At 35.8% G+C, this 19,835-nt stretch overlaps 1 protein-coding gene across 17 annotated transcripts in view; it reads left to right on the top strand.

Annotated features, from left to right (window-relative positions):
- Positions 1-19,835, top strand: part of rdgB (retinal degeneration B) — a 311,695-nt gene that overhangs the window by 178,925 nt on the left and 112,935 nt on the right. For 12 of the 17 annotated variants that reach the window (XM_067118551.1, XM_067118534.1, XM_067118507.1 and 9 more), the window contains 2 exons: positions 3,606-3,653; positions 16,624-16,734. In XM_067118551.1, the coding sequence (XP_066974652.1) occupies positions 16,654-16,734 (81 nt within the window). In that variant the 5' untranslated portion in view covers positions 3,606-3,653; positions 16,624-16,653. Of the gene's footprint in view, positions 1-3,605; positions 3,654-16,623; positions 16,735-19,601; positions 19,827-19,835 lie in introns of all 17 variants that reach the window. The other 5 variants (XR_010855622.1, XM_067118424.1, XM_067118440.1 and 2 more) reach the window with 1 other exon arrangement.

Raw genomic sequence — 19,835 nt, 5'->3', positions numbered from 1 at the left:
GATGGGTTCAGTTAGTGAACTAAGCCATTTCTATACGAAACAAGCTTGAGCGCAGCCGATCATGGAAAACTCTCTAAGACGAGTTCTGCCTGGAGCATCCCGAGAAATAGCTTGGAACGTTTACAAGTACTTCATCACGGAAAAAAAGAACAACGGTCCCTTACACCACGGTTGATATAGCTCAACCGTGCCTTACACGACGTTTCAAAAGCAGCTTTACGTCTACTGGAGCAACGAAGCTAAGTAAATCGACTATTCATTGTATTGTTAAAGAAACTGAAGAGACGGAAGAATATGAAACTCCTGTTTTCCCACACAAACACGCTTAAGATCAAAACCGGTGACAAAACATAGATGACTTTGATATGTGTTTTTACGAAGGACAGTGCTAAATTTCTACCTCAGAGAGGAAATTCCCACTCGAAAAAATTTTGTTTGCATTTAAAGAAAATATAGATTCAGTGGATGCAAGGAATCATTACGGAAAATATTAAAACAAATTGGGTTTAGATACGGAAAGGTGAATGGAAGAAATTTTCTCATGGAACGAACAGATGTGGTCAGTGCTCGGACGAAACTTCTACGGACAATGAAAAAGTTCGAGAGGATGGATATAAATCCGTGATTTATGTCGATGAAACTTGGGCGACTCAAAATGATACCAAACTATGTCACAATGAGCCTATATGACTTCGATAACAGCAAAGGAACAGTAATAAAAAAACTATAATAGATGACGTAACTCAAGAACATTGCTCAGTACAGCATCCAAATAAACGAAACTGAAAATGAAAGCGCATCTAATCGAAATATAGGTTTCCAGTTTTCTTGCATTTATCATTTTCATACGTTGAAAACTTTTTTTTATCTAAAATTTAAGTGGGACAACAAAAGTTCATCCAGAACTTTCTATTATAGTACACGTGCTTGATAACAGGCGCAAACAAAGAGCTTGAAGTCCGAAGGTTAATCCAGGATTTACAAAGTCAATTTAAGACGAGATTAGGTATTCCCAAAGGTAATCGGCTTCTCTTGACAGATGTAGGATTGAAAGGACATCGAAGAAGAGGCAACACCGCACTGTCTCTGTCAGAGGGGCAAAGTCTCTTCCTAAAATGGTCGTACACCTGGATGAAGATGCGGGTAGAGAAACACCAGGGAGAAAGGCAATTATAGGATTAAAGTACCCAACACACAGATATAAATACAGCTGGACTACGCATCTGGTCATTGTACGGATACTTGAGAATGAGGACTGTTTGTCCTAGAAAGCTTGTAACTTTTTTTAAATAAATATCTCCATTAGATACAATCCAGTTTGAATAAGGTCCTGTTAGTAATTGTACTAATGCACAGAACAATTGTGTATGTGATAAAGTTTATATATATATATATATATATATATATATATATATATATATATATATATATATATATAATCTTGATAACACACACACATGCGAACTGGTGAAAACTCTTTTGTTAGCCAAAGTTATTATATCGATTATTATGAATAGAGTGTACTTTTGAAATCGACGTAGTTAGTGTTAGCGGGCCTTTTTGTAATGTCTTTGAAAAATTCTTTGTCAGGTCTCTATCGATTCCTTTGAAGGTTTGTTGTGAAGTTCCGGTTATCATGAGGATTCACTGTTTCATTTATAAAGAATTCCTGTTGATTTTGATCACCTCGCTCTGTTTTCATTCTGAATGTTTCTGTAGGAATCTGTGACGATGTATTCAACCCTCTCTGGAGAAACTAACACCCTACATCTGCTTTCGGTGACTTTGTGCAGTTCCAACAGAATTCCAGAAACATTTTATTTAGTACCGTGAAGAGGTTAGTCCTTACGTTAGAAAACTATTTCTGACGATGACAACGCTTGTGTCTGCTTGTAATTCTCGCCGGTTCATGGCGCCGTAACGAAAACTCTCCAAAGACCAGTGATCAATACTGGTCTAAAAGGAGACATTCCATCGTGCATTATGAACGCACTTCAAAGGTCAGCCCCAAAGCAGTTTTTGCGAAATGGGGTTCATCCATGTAGATATTTGATGGGGAGTCTGGAAAGCGATTCTGGATTCAAATGGTTAAGGGGCGACCCAGAAAATGCTTTAGTCATCAACTGGCTCTCCCCCCCCCTTCTTTTTTTAGGCCTAGCCCAGGCCGTGAGGCAGAAAATGAAATACGCGAGCGAGAGGAAGGGCGGAGACCAAAAGTGGGGCCTAATTTCAAAGATATTGTCGTCAGGTTAAATTAGACCAGGTCCGCTTTCGTTCAGGCAATATTTTTAGGTCATATTTTTCGTTCCATTTGAAAGTGTTTGCTATCATTCTGTCTGTCAGTGAACCTGCATGCCATTTCGACTTATCTTCTGAACATTTGAAATTAGTTTATTTTTTTTTATCCTGTCTTGTCATTTATTGTATGTATTTTGAGTAATAGTATGTGCTTTGGTATTGGCTTAAGGAAACACAAAAATTTTAAAAAATCATTCGTTTCCAATTGTCTGCTCGACATGATTGTGCCCTTGTCAAAATGGGCGCGCATGTGTTCTTCCTATGCAGGATCTACCTCTCTTTATTATGGAGACATAAGAGAAATGTATAATTTCATAATGTATTGCAGTCCTTAAGGTCAGTCCACTTATGTGAATGATCTAAAATGAACTATCGATAACTGCCTCCTCCCCGTTCATATGTATTCTTTGACTTGTCATTGAGACTTATGAACAGAAACTATTCGTATATGGTGATGAACGTCTTAATAGTTGAAGACTGATTTGTGAAAATGTTATGTTGAACGGTTATTTTATGTCTCCTTTTCATAAACCTGTTTTATTGATCAGGTCTGAGCTGGATTAGAGAATTCTGTTACACTTTCTATATTTCTAGCTTTGATGATAATTTTTATTTCGAGATTAGTACTATATAGAAATCTGTCTGTCAGCATTTACCTTTTATGTGAAGACTGGTAGAACGAGTAACAGAGTACTCTGGTCTGCAACTCGGTGCTTGGAATTCACCATACATGAAGATGACATAGACCTCATGTTCTCTATAGATATAACAACGGAGCCTTTTTACTCTTCCTCCTCCTCTTCCCTCCTCCTCTTCCCCTCTCCCCCCAGTTTCCTCTCTTACCTGAGCTTTACATGGTACCATCCCTTTAAAAGACACCCAAGTTTCATTTGAAGAAACGAAAATTATGCTTTTTCATCTTATGCCGTCCTGCCGTACCTCTCTCTCTCTCTCTCTCTCTCTCTCTCTCTCTCTCTCTCTCTCTCTCTCATACATAACTCTTCTCTTCCTTACCCTCGGCGGATTATTCCAGTCCTGATCAATGCCTGGCTACCAAGGACAAATATTTACCCGGGTATATTGGCCTCTGCAGTCAGTGCCACGCGGGTTTGCATCAGGCTCTTCCGTCGCCATCGTCCTCATGAGTCGAAATTTTCTTTTGAGTTGAAATTTTCTTTGGCAGCTCCCCACACTTCCCTTAGATTCTTATAACCCAGCTCGTACTTTTTTTCATATTATGCATAGTAGTTCCTGACCCATATGAAAACCCTGCTACATTTTCTGACCCTTCCTGTTTCGTGTTGCAGATTGACGAGTGCCGAATACCTCCGCTGTGGGCTGAAATAGTTTATTCGGTAAGTTGTCGTCCGTTTTGAGTTATTTTACGATTTATGTAAGTACACTTAGGTAAAATTCCAAGGCCTGTACCAAACTGACATGAACATTTTCTTGCTTTTAGATGTGAAGAGTTGTTGAGTCCAGTTTTCACAAATTCTCGTAGTGAATTTCCATGTCCAGATTTCTTTTGGATAGAGGATTATCTCGGCTTTCAACTTTTTCAATTCGTTGTGGGCACCTCTTCCTGGTTTTCTGTATTTTATATTGATCTCGAGTCACTGCTTTCATTCTGATACCTGCACATGTATATCTGCATTGATTATACGAACTCTGCCAGCATTAAGCAGCCATACATAGCAAGAATCAGCGTATAAAGCAGTGCTTTATTGTACAGATGCCTGCATGTGTAGTTCATGTAAATATTTTTCTCCACCTCAAAATTGTTTTATACTCTGAATTTTTTGCAATTGTGGATATTATAGAAATTTTAATGGAAAACTCAATTTAGAACTTTAGCTACGCCTTCGCGAGAATAATGAGGTATTTAAGTCGGTCTTCGTTACGCCAACCTCACGAGGAGAAGCATTCAAGAAATGTATATCCCTTTGCGCTTTACTGCTACTTTTTTTTTTTATACTGTATGTTGTCCTGGTCGAAAGAAAACTGTGAAAAAATAAACGTAAATATATACAAAGTTAAACGCCTATGTATATCTTTAGCTACTATTGTTCTATGTACAGCACCAGGCGCGTGACAGTCTTGGTGGATATTATCCTTAACATTACACCTCACGTGGTGAACTGTAGACATTATTTAAGGAGCTTTGCAGCGTGCCTTCGGCCCCTAGCTGCAGCCTCTTTCATTCCTTTTACTGTACCTCCGTTCATATTCTCTTTCTCCCTTCTGACCTCCACCCTCTCTAACAATTGTTTCATAGTGCAACTGCGAGGCTTTCTCCTGTTACACCTTCCAAACTTTGTTACTGTAATTTTCCGTTTCAGCGCTGAATGACCTCATGGTCCCAGCGGGTGGCCTTCGGCCTAAATTCTATATTCTATCCTCAATATTTACAGCATTTCAGTTGTGTGATCAGCATCCTCTGCCACCAGTCCTGACAGTCTGTCCTTCCCGGCAGCGAATAGTTGCTTGTGCGTCGTTGTCAGTAGACTATAAATAGGCCTTCGCAGAGACGTGAGGTCCGTTCTGAGTCTCACGATCATCGTGTATTTTGAAAGTTAGGAGATTTGAACCGGCGAAGGGCCGCTCCAAGTTTTAATCCAGTTTTAGATGTTTGCAGCATTAATGGCGATCCTCATTATCGGAAACTTACCGCCGGAAGCTCACGGGTAGCATATGGCGGTTCATCTCAGTTTCCGGCGGTAGATGGGATTCTCTAACTCCTAATTGCTTCTTTTGTAGAAAAACCCCGGGGAAAAATAATAATTTTCTGTTCCATACAGCCCAAGAGTTTTCCAGAATTAGGTGCGAATGTGATTGATCTGTTATATCGTTATCTCTTTCTTATTATGACCTTTCGACGAAGTTCGTTGGCAAGGGAGATCTGGAACGCCAGTTCTACAATTTGTATGAAAGTCGTTGAGTATCTTCCTCGTGGGCTGCGCTGTCTTAAGGTCCTGTTGACGTAACACACCCACAAGCAATAGGTAAACTGACAGCGAAATTATCAAGCAGAATACTCTAAAATAAATTATTTGGATGAAAGTGCTGAGGACCTGAGTTTTTAGAGACGGAGGGTTGGAGATGTGAAGACTTTAAGAGAGGGAGACTGAGAGGCATTTTAAGCGGCATGAATTGTATGCACACCATGACCATTGATGCACGATGGAGCGTTAGAACACACACGCACACAGTCTCTTGATTGGATCTCAAGGATTTTCGGATATGAATGTAAAATTTAGAATTTCTTTTCAACCAGACGATTGATACCATTTGAATCTCATTGTCAAGTTCAGAATGATCTTTGAAAAAGCGTCCCTCTCGGAAATACATTACAATGAGTTTTTTAATTAAATAGACTTGGAAATTTCGGGTTTAAATGCGTATGTTATTATGTTACAGTGAATGTTTCCTCTTCCTCGTCTGGGTCTTGTTGCATATCCCTCGGAAGATTTTGATCTGTGCCATGAGAGACAACGCTGAGCCGAATCTCAATATTTATAGTTTGAGAGAATTATCACGTAAATATTCTAGTCATGGCCTCGCTCGGAAAATAAGGCGGAAAACTAGGTCCGAAAAACGTACGTTCAAATGCTAAAACACTGTGGTGTTTATATATATATATATATATATATATATATATATATATATATATATATAAAGATAAAATCCACGAAGGAAATAACACTGGAGTGCTGGTGAAGTTTTTCGACACTAGTCCTTGCTAAGCAAAGGACTAGTGTCGAAAGGCCTCTGCAGCACTCCAGTGTTTCCGTTTTCTTCGTGGATTTTATCTTTATTTATATATTCATCACGTTTCATATTTTCTAAATGATTCAGTTATACATATATATATATATATATATATATATATATATATATATATATATATATATATATATATTATATATATATATATATATATATATATAGTGTGTATATAATATATATGTATATATATGTTTGTGTGTGTATGTATGTATGTATGTATATATATAGGTATATGTGTTTGTTTATGTATTTATGATACGTTCACAGAATCATCCACTTTTCATAGAAAAGGCTGTTCAGCAGCACGTCTAGTACAAAGTGTGCCATTTAATCTTTGCTTTACATGCAGTTAGGCTTTTCCTTTGCCACACATTTTAGGTTTTCCCGGCCTCCTCCTCCCCCCCCCCCCACCTCCTTCCTAAACTCCCGATTTGATCTAATTTTCTTAACCTCTGGTCCTTGTATTTTGTAAAGGTCATTTGCTTTATATTTAAACAAAAACTGCGAAGTGTCCTCGAGTCTCTCTGGATTAATTTTTATGCATTTTGAAGACAATCCGTTGGTTTTTGTAACTAAAATTATTTTTGTAACTAATATGTAATTTTAGTGATATTCAGTTGTAAAATCGAGCTTCACTAACTAGTGTTATAGATATTTATTTTTGTAAGTGATTAGCAATTTTGCATTTTGTTTTCAGTAAAAGAAAACTATTGTACCGGCTTTCTCTGTCGCTCCGCACTTTTTTCTGTCCGCACTATTTCTGTCCGCTCTCAGATCTTATAAACTACTAAGGATAGAGGGCTGCAAATTGGTATGTTGATCATCCACCCTCCAATCATCAAACATACCAAATTGCAGCCCTCTAGCCTCAATAGTTTTTATTTGATTTAAGGTTTGGTATAATCGTGCTTCTGGCAACAATATAGGACAGGCCACCACCGGCCCGTGGTAAAAGTTTCATGGGCCGCGGCTCATTCAGCATTATACCGAGACCACCGAAAGATAGACCTATTTTCGTTGGCCTCGATTATACGCTGTAGCGGCTGTACAGAAAAGTCGATTGCGCCGAAGAAACTTCGGCGCGTTTTTTACTTGTTTCAGATTTGGTTACAAAAGAAGCGTAGATCAATCAAAGAATCCATTGAAATCCTTCACTCACGAGTACTTCACGAATAAAGGGCCCTTTCATTTCTCCTTTTCATTTTCCATCAGTTTCTTCGCCTTAATTTCCTCAGTATTGTCTGCTGTTGCCAAATAACGAGTTATTTTCGGAATGCTCGCTGACTTGTGTGTAAAGTGACCTCTTGCCCTTCTTGCAAGAAAGCTTTGGACTGCCTGTATAATTTCCTTTCCATTATAGATAAAGGTAAAAGCTCTTGAAGTGTTGCAGTTTGCAGAGGCTTCCATATTGCATTTGCGCCCCCCTCTCTCTCTCTCTCTCTCTCTCTCTCTCTCTCTCTCTCTCTCTCTCTCTCTCTCTCTCTCTCTCTCTCTCTCTCTATATATATATATATATATATATATAAATGTATATATGTATGTATGTACATATATATATATATATATATATATATATATATATATATATATTATATATAAATATATATATAATATATATACACATACACACATATACACAATTGAAAGGTGTGTACTGGGTACACACCTTTCAAGCATCCCGAAGATGCGTGTGTAATACACAAAATTGTTTGTGCGTAGTCTTTCAATATACACCTTTCTGTTGATTTGTCACTTATATATTATATTCATATTAATTTTTTTATTGATCATATAAATAAATAATGTGTGTATTCTCTATTTGCATTCAAATGAATGAATATAATAAGAGCGAATATAGAATAATAAAAAGGAATTACAGAGGGGGATATTTCAGGATTGAGTTAGATTTAAGTGTTGTGCGCCGTAATGAATGCGAGGATCAAGTTGTGCAAGTGGAATTAGGAAATTTATCCTCATCATATGTATTGAAGAAGGGGTAAGGGCCGGTAGCTGTCTGCCCCGGCACATTTGGTTATTCATATTGCAGAATTATTCGGAAAAGAGGGGAGGAAGTTTTCCGTTTATTGTGCTCTGGAATACATGTACGACTGAAGGGGTAAGTAGATAGACAGTTAGATAGATGGATAGATAGGTAGAGAGATATAGATAGAAAGTTAGGTAGGTAGATAGGTAGATAGATAGATAGCTAGGTAGATAATAGGTAGAGAGATGTATAGATAGATAGAAAGATAGTTAGGTTGATAGATAGATATATTGATAGATAGATAGATAATAGGTAGAGAGATATATAGATAGATAGAAAGTTAGGTAGGCAGATAGATAGATAGATAGATAATAGGTAGATAGGTAGAGAGATACATAGAAAGACAGGTAGGTTGATAGATAGATAGATCGATAGATAGATAATAGGTAGATAGATAGGTAGAGAGATATGTATATAGATAGAAAGATAGGTAGGTAGATAGATAGATAGATAGATAGAAAGATGGATAGATAGATATATAATAGACGGATAGCTAGGATAGATAGATAGATAATAGACAGATAGCTAGGTAGAGAGATAGGCAGATAGATAAAAAGATAGGTAGATAGATAGATAGATAGATAGATAGATAATAGACAGATAGCTAGGTAGAGAGATATGCAGATTGATAAAAAGATAGGTAGATAGATAGATAGAAAGATAGATAGATAATAGACAGATAGCTAGGTAGAGAGATGTGCAGATAGACAAAAAGATAGGTAGATAGATAGATAGAAAGATAGATAGATAATAGACAGATAGCTAGGTAGATAGATTAGATAGATAGACGGATGCGGCTTGAATGGAAGGCAGTGTGTGTGTGGGCCGTTTTTACGATCCAACGTCTCTACAGTGTGATATATCTATGCTCTTCTTCTTGGAGTTTCTTTGTGAGAGAGCCTGACAGTGAAAATCAAATCTTGAAGGGAAGTAAATTGGCAAGATTCTAGATGGGAATTTGGATCGTGGCCACGATCCGGTAATTGATGTTAGTCGTTGTTTTCTCCGACAGGGAATCTGCCAACCATTACAGGAATTTCTCTGGAGTCTGGAGGTTCTCCATCTGGCGATTGGCTTCTTTCGTGTGGGGAAGGGAAATGGTGGGGTTCGTCGTTCTGGCGGCTTTGACGAGATTTTTCAAAAACTTAGACTTTTAATCATTCAGTGGTGGCTCCGTACTTAATGGTTTAGGTTTATTAATATGTCAGTTTGGGGTGTCATCAACGTCTCCTTTTCGACTTGAAAATTGGCGTCTTTGTTTTGTTTTGCCAGTTTTTATCAAATCAGTTTTTATTGTATTTTCGTCTTCGTCCGGAAAATAAACGATTTTATGGTAGTGAAGTTGATAGTATTTCTTTTCATATATTGATCGTGATCTCCATGCTTTAAACGTTCATGGGTTTAAATTATACCACGAAACGTTAACATTCTTATTTACACTTTTTCTTGACTTTTGTTTTGTATATTTGTCACCTTAGTTGAAGTTTCATCCTGTACATCTATGTTTATGCGTTATTGTGGAAATATTTGAAGTAGCTTCATCTCTGAGATAAATCGTAGTTGATGGCTATATTTAAATGATAAAAAAACAGTACATTTTTCACAGTCTTTTAGGAAAAATGTTACGTTTTGTCAGTAAAGCAACGAACGGAAATTTTTAGTGGAAGCAGATTAAAAAAAAACCTTGGATCTTGGAAAATTATTTTCAAGCATACTGAAACTCCCGAAAGCGGTATTGCCATTGTTCCTGGCAAAATGCCTTCCCCCCCCTTCCCACACCATAATCTCTCCCTCTCTCTCTCTCTCTCTCTCAATTGTTGTTGCCGCCGCAACCAAAACATTGCGCCGATAGCAATGCCGCAACAAGAGTGATTGAGATGACCCGTCTCGCATCCCAGGAGTGACACAAACGAGAGAGAGAGAGAGAGAGATCGTAATTTATGAAATGGATCCCTTTCTCGTATTGGCCGTGACATAGACAGCATTAGGTGATCAGTTCCCTCATTTATTCTGATGGTTCATCCATATTCCGAGAGGGTGCGTGCGCCGTATTAAAATCTGACTGAGAAAAATCATCCTGGATATGAGGGCGATGGTGATACTCTCATCTCTTTATTGTAATTGGGCAAGTGTTTTTCAAAGTGTGTGTGTGTGTTTGTGTTTGTGTGTGTGTGTGAGACATGGAGGTAGAAGGGTTAGATGTAGAGTACGCAAATTTCCATCATAGACCCCGTAGGGGGTTAGTGCCGTCAGTACACCTCATGTGGTGCACTGTAGGCATTGCTTAAGGTTCTTTGCAGCGTGCCTTCGGCCCCTAGCTGCAACCCCTTTCGTTCCTTTTACTGTACCTCCTTTCATATCTTTCTTCCATCTCACTTTCCACCCTCTCCTAACAGTTTATTCATAGTGCAACTGCTTTGAGGTTTTCCTCCTGTTATATCCTGTTACACCTTTCAAATCTTTTACTCTCAATTTCCATTTCAGCGCTGAATGACGACCTCATAGGTTCCGGTGCTTGGCCTTTGCCATAAATTCTATATTCAGTTCAATTCAACTTCCATTATGAAGTCACTGGGTCTCAAGGGAGTTATTTGTGGGTATATCAGGGTAGGAAGAGGGAGTAAACAGTAGTGGTTGGATGAGGAATGTGATTTTTAGTGAAGTAAAAGGGAGGTTATTTACTGTAGGACAGGTATACCGGAGAACTGGCAGGATTATCAATAAGTAAAGAGGTAAGAAAGGGAATAATAATAGAAGAGAGAAAGGCACCAATAAATGAAATGAAATTCAAGTATCCTACAGCAAGGTAAGTGCCGAGAGACAAGTTAGCAATGAAATAGTTGTCAAGTTGAAAGGTGCAGTTGCAGAGATGGCGCCTGAACTGAATGTAGTCTTTGGCTATTGGGGTGAATATTAGAAGATTTGTTAACTTTGGAAGAAATTGAAAGTCTAAGAATGGGGTTGATAAGGTGTCTGGATGAGGGAAAGGTTTTTGGAGGGATGGGAGAAAGGAGTAATTGTTCTAGTTTATAAAAGAGAGGTAAAAGATGCGACTGTGTAAGTTTTATGGACACAGCATTACAGGAAAGCTGTGTGTATGGAGCTGAGGAGGTTTGGTACAGTTAGTTTCAAGAAAATGCTGTCCAACCCCTTAATATATCGTTCTACAGTAAAGTGTAACTGGAAACGGAGGCCTGTCCCTCGTTTTCCTAGTTTTACGACAGAAAATGGGATCTCTTCTAAGAAATGCGTTTGCAAGAATCATTATTGTCAAATATATAGTTTGCCAAATGTTAAGAAAGATATCTCTTCTGTTGCTTATTTATAATTTTCCCAATAGTTCTTCATTGGAGGGGTGGGGAGAGCTCTCGGCTAGCACGCTGTTGGTCCAGCGTTCGACTCTCCGACCGACCAATGAAGAATGAGAGGAATTTATTTCTGGCGATAGAAATTCATTTCTCGTCATAATGTGGTTCGAATTCCACAATAAGCTGTAGGTCCCGTTGCTAGGTAACCAGTTGGTTCGTAGCCACGTAAAATAAGTCTAAACCTTCGGGCCAGCCCTAGGAGAGCTGTTAATCAGCTCATTGGTCTGGTTAAACTAAGGTATACTTAATTTTTTTCTTCTGAAACCTTTGTGAATGTTCCAAAGAGTTTCGTTCCTCAGCAGAGCAGGTCATTAAGTGAGAGTTTCCACGGCCAAAATTAGTTTTTCGTTTTTGTTTTACCTTGCGCAAAAATATTTCTGTCGCAATTATACAGTGAGAACATTTTTATTGTTTTACGCATAGGAAAAAACACTCAAGTTCAGTGAGTAGGAAAATCAAACATTCCGTTATCGTTCCACTGATTGACACCCGGGTTCACGCTCGTCAGCTGTCGGAATAGATCGCGTGAGACCACGTAAATATTAAAGCTATATTTCATTTCATCATTTATATTAATAAAACCACCCATAAAAGGAAAAGGATTCTAACCAACTAGTAAATCTTCAAAGTTTTTTGTGAAAAGTTATTTTATGCTTGTGGGCTACGAACAGAAACGATTCTGAGTGATTTTGTAAAGATAAATTCTCAAATTTACCAAGCTTCAAGCAATAACGAGTGTAACTAACTAGGCCTGCTGATTGTCTTCAAATTCATCTTGGAGAGTAGTCGTATCAAAATTTCTCATAATTGAACTAAAAATATTGTAAATCAGGCGCTATAAACTAAACAGATTATTTCGTTTAGTAACTCATTGCCTATAGTGCACATAGCCAAACAATATTTTTTTATTTAGAAAGAATATACAGTAAATATAGCAAATATTTTTTTCTTGTTGAGACCAGTGCGAAAAAAGGACAGAGAGCAACCATTTGAATTTAGTGGTCACATGTAACCAGTGTTTCTTCTTCGCCAAAATAGAAATGAAATCCAAGCACAAGAGAAATTAGATGAGTGACGAGAATGCTTTTAATCGCTTGATTTGGAAACTGTTTCTAAACTTCTCTGGGAAGAACTAGATTGGGTGGAAACCGGAACAAAATAACAATTAATTATCATAATAATTAAAAAAAAAATGGAAGCTTCCAGTTTTAGGTGCTTAGTTTACGGGGAAATTGTACCGTATTTCGTTTGCACGACGCTTTTAGTTTTCTGTAAAAGAAAACCATTGTGCGGGCTTGTCTGTCCAACAGCACTTTATTCTGTCCGTACTTTTTCTGTCCGCGCTAGAGGGCTGCAAATTGGTATGTCGATCATCCACCCTCCAATCATCAAACATACCAAATTGCAGCCTTAGTAGTTTTTTTTATTTTATTTAACGTTAAAGTTAGCCATAATCATGCTTCTGGCAACGATATAGGATAGGCCACCACCGGGCCGTGGTTAAAGTTTCATTGGCCGCGGCTCATACATCGTTGTACCGAGACCACTGAAAGGTAAATCTATATTCGGTGGCCTTGATTTTACGCTGTAGCGGTTGTACAGAAACTCGATTGCGCCGAATAAACTTTGGCACATTTTTTGTGTTGCCAGTGGTTGGTGTATTTGATGAGTAAACGAAGCATTAAATAAAGTCATACTTTGATACCATCTGTCCAGAAAATGGAAGCCAAAAGATGGAGCAGTACATTTTAGCATGGACGGTGGAAGAATAGAAGTTGTGATTAGTAAAGGTATTGGAGTGAATATAATGAGCACTGGACGAAAGGTAATTTGTGACTGAAAAATTGGAAAGAGAGTTATCTACAGAAAAACGGTAGTTATGTATTAAGGGATCGTTGAACCAGCATCTCCTCTATGGAAGTGATTAAAGCTGTAGAGAAAAGCTGTTTGCATATGTCGCGTAAGGAGAATACGAATAGGAGAAAGGACGAATCAAAGTATTTTGAGATAGTTTGGTTTTGTGGAATAAAGGACGAAAGAACGGTGAACGAAACGTTTATAATTCTTGTGTTAAGTAATGTTCACACAGGCATTGTACGTATTGGAAATTAACAATGGAAATAGGAAACTGTGGCCGGAATTCTTATCACATGTAATCCGGCAAAGGAAACATTTAACTTAATATGATAAAGACGATGATCATTGGTGTAAAACGTGTAGAGACTCCTTCAGCAACTGACTTTCTTTTTTTGTTATCCTTCTTCTATTTCCATTTTGTTTCCTATCTTTTTTTTAACATCCGTCCAGTCACTAATGTAAGATCAACGGAAACTCGATTCCTCAGAGAGAGAGAGAGAGAGAGAGAGAGAGAGAGAGAGAGAGAGAGAGAGAGAGAGAGAGATTAAACTCTGTGGACTTTATATTCCACATTTCACTTACTGGTCCGACCGATGAATATTTTTATTGCATCCTTGGAAGTTCTCCAGTTTTGCCGACGGGCCTTTGCATCATTCCTTTGTGATACACCCTTGATGAGCGCTTACTTATGCACTGTCAGGAGGGAGGTGCCTCAAGAGAGTTTTTTTTTTCTTATTCTTATTTTAGGATATTTAGAAATCTTTGTCAAGTTCTGTCAACCTTTTGAAGAGATTAATCAAAATGAAGATTATAACGATCTTTCAGTCATTGGGTGTGTGTGTGTGTGTGTGTGTGTGTGTGTGAGAGAGAGAGAGAGAGAGAGAGAGAGAGAGAGAGAGAGAGAAAGTCGTATGTGGATCAAGATTTTTTTAAAGAGGAGGTATGGAATGGCGCCACGCAGTCCTGAAGGGAATATAGCCTATGCAGTCTTAGTCCACTTAAGGAAGAGGTTTCTCTCTCTCTCTCTCTCTCTCTCTCTCTCTCTCTCTCTCTCTCTCTCTCTCTCTCTCTCTCTCTCTCTCTCTCGTAACAGATGGATATATGTGCATATAAATATATAAAAACATACATACATATACATAGACAGATGAACAGCTAGATGTGTATTAAATGCTTATCATTGTATATTACACAAATACGTGCTGTATATTACGTGTATTTATATTATATATATATATATATATATATATATATATATATATATATATATATATATATATATATATATATATATATTTATATATATATATATATATATATATATTTATATATATATATATATATATATATATATATATATATATATAATATAAATATATATATATATATATATATATATATATATATATATATATATATATATACATATATATATATATATATATATATATATATATATATATATATATATATATATATATATATATATATATATATATTAACTTGGAGTAAAACTGCAGTCTTATTGGCAAAGTAGAATGCTACAAGCCCAATGGCCCCATTAGGGAAGGCAGCCCAGTACTGGTAGATAAATTGAGGGGTCAAGATTAAACTATGAAAGAGAAATAGAAAAGAATCACAAATAAAGTAAATAACATTTAAGATAATTAACGTAGTAAAACGAATGAGGCAGATACTAAATGAAGTATAAAGAGAGAAGTCATTCTGCCCAACAAGATAGTGTTTGCACCAAGTTTGAGCTTCTGAAGTTCCAGCAGTTCAACTGCAGGAGTGTCATTAAACCTCTTAGAAGAGAGGGCATATCCAGTGCAGTTTTACGTGTTGAAGGGTATCACCTTGGAAGATCTGAATGCTTAGAATGATCCGAATGATGAAATGTCGTAAACTTGAGGCACTTGGAACTAACTTGGAACTAATTGAACGATAGTGCCAGCGATTAATATGAAGGTCGGGGATAATAGATTTTATATGGCTCAAGTTTTTAGCCCGCAGTGTGCAATGCAAGTCAATTGCTGAACACTGAACACAGGAATAATATTCGAAACATGGAAGAATGATAGAATGAAAACATTTTCTTAGGGTAGCTGGGCCTCCAAAGGACTTGAAAGACTTATTTTACAGATATTTTGTGCAAAAAGATAGACTGGATATGTTTCTCTAAAGTGAATTTGCCATAAGCATAAAGAATGACACCAAGAATTTTAAATGAGTTGCCTCTTGTTGAACAATAAAATGAAGAAACCACATTGAAAAATAAAATGAAGAAACCTCAACTTCCAGTGCAGAAATTGGGTTGGGGTGAAGGCAAGCTGAAGCACCAGATTGCTAAAGCAGGTTCCTGGACCCTGGATATCAGTTTATTCCATCACAAACGTGCATAGTTCTGACTAATTCAGATGCATTTTGCGGCAGCTTTAATAGACCCAAACTCACCATCGTTGCTTTTTAGTCATATGTTTGTTTGTATATATACTGTATATATAATATAATTATATTATATATATATATATATATATATATATATATATATATATATATATATATATATATATATAATATATATATATATATATATATATATATATATATATATATATATATATATATATATATATATATATATATATATATATATATATATATATATATATATATATATATACATATATAATATATATATATATATATGTGTGTGTATGTATGTATGTATGTAGCCTATGTATGTTACTTTGACCATATACATATATTTGTAAGAGGATGAATGACCCTTTAACTTTTCAATTTTTTTACAATTTTTTTACACCTATTAGCTGTGCTTGTCACTACAAAGCCATGATTTTGCAATGGATAAGAGGAGGAACCCAGACTTGCAGTGATGGAATTGAAACTTGCTTTGTTGGGTTGGGGTGAGATCAGGTTAAATCTTAGATAATGTTTATAATCATTATTATCTTATTTCTCTTTGCAACGTCCCTTCGGCCCCTAGCTGCAACCTCTTTCATTCCTTTTACTGTACCTCCATTCATATGCTCTTTCTTCCATGTGACTTTCCACCCTCTCTAACAATTGTTTCAAGTACAACAGCAAGGTTTTCTCCTGATATACCTTTCAAACCTTCTTACTCTCAATTTCCCTGTCAGTGCTGAATGACCTCATAGGTCCCAGCTCTTGGCCTTTGGCCTAAAGTCTATATTGTATTGTATTGTATTGTATTCTGTTCTATTCTATTCTATTATTATCTTATTTCAGAGGATGAGGTAGTTTGATGAGGGAGGCGCCATGGTGCTGGTGAAGGAGTATCGGATACCGCTTCCTCTGACGCTGGAGGAATACCGAATTGCTCAGCTGTACATGATAGCTGTAAGTTTTCCTTTTGTAACTTCCTTCACCCCCCCTCCTTTCCTGCTATCCCCCCAAGCCTTGTGGTGAATTGGTTATAACTAATGATGACTGGTCAGTGTTCACGATTTTCTTTCTGAATATTCTTGTATGTGCCTGATTGTTGTCTGTTTACTGTTACTATGTTCGTAGCTTGTTCAGTGTGATGAAGTTTATCGTTTTTATTTTCTGTACTGTTGCTCTGTTCACACAGTGCCTCAGTCTATTGTAGCTCTTCGTATTTGAAAGTTTTGCTTTATCTTTACTGTTACATTCTGTTTGCAATTGTCTCGTGAAGATATTTATCACAGTAGTGAATGGGATTTGCATATGCATTTTTGTCGCACAGATAGACAATACGATTCATACTTCACTGATCTCATAAATGAAACTAGATCGAGTATCTATTCTCTTAAGCATTGAGCCAAAATAATCACTGTTGTCGTGATCCTAGATGATCAACTTTTTGTTTTCTTTTGCCAACTTTGTATGTCACTAATTTGTCACCTATGTGTAACCTCATTAACCCCTTGACATAAACCCTAGACAGTGAGATTATTGGCGCAATGCTAAAATTGCACAAAAATTTTTATCTTCTAAGCAAAGGTGAGGTTAACCTTGATGAGTGCTTGAAAAACATCCCAATTTCAATGGGCCAGTCATGATTGTGTTTCTTTGATTGTGTTTGTATGTGCCTTTACATACACATTTTGATTGCAATAACATTTATTTATACACATGTATGTAAATATTTAGATAGTGAGTGGATGTATCTCTAAATATACACACAACTGTACATACATGTGTATATACAATTATTTATCAGTGTAATAGTATGTATGTGCATTTAACATTGGACTACATGCATTTACTTGTTCAGCTTTGTACATACAAGGACATACATAATTCCCTATATGAATTATTGTGTATTTGTATGTTTACATGTGTGTGTGTGTGTGAATGGATGCATGTATGTATTCATGATAGTGTATTGGTTTGCAGTGGACAGCAGCCCCTCCTCCTAACCCAGGCTTGAATCCTGGTGAGTGCAGACAGTGTCTTTGCCTCATTCCCAAAATTCGGAATAAAAAATTTAATGGGAATTAAGAAGTTTAGAGTTCCTTGTGTGTGACCACAGCAGTTATTCATAGATCCAGTGAAAATGAACAGTAAATTCATACTTACCTGTGTCCTTATACACATGCAATTAGATAAATACATAATACGTGCATACTCAGTGTATATCTGTATGATAAACTATATAGTGTCTGTATGTATGCATGAACATTTCCATGTGCTCACATGTGTTTGTAAAGATTTTTATATATATATATATATATATATATATATATATATATATATATATATATATATATATATATATATATATATATATATATATATATATATATATATATATATATATATATATATATATATATATATATATATATATATATATATATATATATATATATATATATATATATATATATATATATATATATATATATATATATATATATATATATATATATATATATATATATATATATATATATATATATATATATATATATATATATATATATATATATATATATATATATATATATATATATATATATATATATATATATCATCTGTTTATATCTATTTGTATTCAATGAGTGATATCTTACTGCATTCATGATAATGGATATCTCAGTGCTTATTCATGACATCAGTGCTTCAAATTTTGAAAGGATCTCCTATGATTAGATTGAGACTTAAAGAATTGATACACAGACTATATATGTATATGTATATATATATATATATATATATATATATATATATATATATATATAATATATATATATATTGATTGTGTGTATGTATGTATGTATGTGTGTGTATGTATACATTATATATGTGTGTGTGTGTGTGGGTGTAGACACATCACTGGGTGAATGTTGTTGTTTTTTGTACATAATATCAAATCTTTTATTTTTAAACCAAACTTAAATTTCATTACTTAAGTGTTATTCATTTTATACTTTTGATAAACTGAATCTGCTCTGCAGGAACCTCTGACGAGCATCTGAATGATGGTTTTTTACTATATTTTGCATGCTTTTAGTAATTGTATCAGAGCAGCACCATTTACTTCAGGCACCTCTACTGGATACTGGTTCTACGTTTTCTATTAGTAAATGGAATATGTACACAAATTTAAAGATACGTAATTATTTTCAAGTGTAGACTATTATTATTTTTATTGTTTGCTTTTATATTGTGCTGTTCCTTGGCTATCCATTTTTTCTTGTCACTGAAGTACTCAGTTATCATCTATTGATTGTAAATTGCTAGGATGATTATATAGACCAACAGGAGAAGTAATGAAATAATTAACCCTAAGACAGATGAGTTAGATGGTTTAATATGTATAGTATACATAGATAGATATAGATAGATATAAACATCAGTGTAGATGGATGGATGCATAGAGAAATAGAAAAACTAACTCTCATGTTATTTTTCATGCACTATGCACTGTTCCAGTGCTTGCCTTCCAGTGATTATTTGTCAAGCATGAGGTCAGCAGGGTGTAGGTATAAGCTTTAGAATATACACCATGAATCTCATCAAAGCTTTTGTCCCATCCAGGTGTCCTGTTTTGGCAGTGGTTGCTGTTTTTTTCCACTAGATCTTTTTAACCCCATGTTTATTAGATAAAAGGTTATAGATCATGATTTTCTTTTTTCTTCACCAAACCCTTTTTTGCTCATAACTATCACTCACTTTTAATAATGCTTATTTCAAATGGAGCCCCCTTCTGAATCTATATAGCTTATCTCTAACCACAGGTGTCACCCAAGTAAGTTCTACAATTCTCTTTAAAAGAGTTAAGCTGGACTCAGTGGAAGGATCTAGAAGAGTGAACTTGAATTTAAAATCATTTGAAACTTAAAAGAAACTAAACTAGAGAGAATTTTTGAAAATTCAGCAAGATGGTTCAGACAGTGGAGTACCGCATTCCACTGCCTCTGACAGTAGAAGAGTACCGGATTGCTCAACTCTACATGTTAGCGGTGAGTGGG

The sequence above is a fragment of the Macrobrachium rosenbergii genome, chromosome 2 (genome assembly GCF_040412425.1).
Source record: "Macrobrachium rosenbergii isolate ZJJX-2024 chromosome 2, ASM4041242v1, whole genome shotgun sequence".
In the NCBI taxonomy this organism is placed as follows: Eukaryota; Metazoa; Arthropoda; class Malacostraca; order Decapoda; family Palaemonidae; genus Macrobrachium; species Macrobrachium rosenbergii.
Note: the sequence above shows the minus strand (reverse complement) of the source record. Positions and strands in the feature narration are given on the sequence as shown.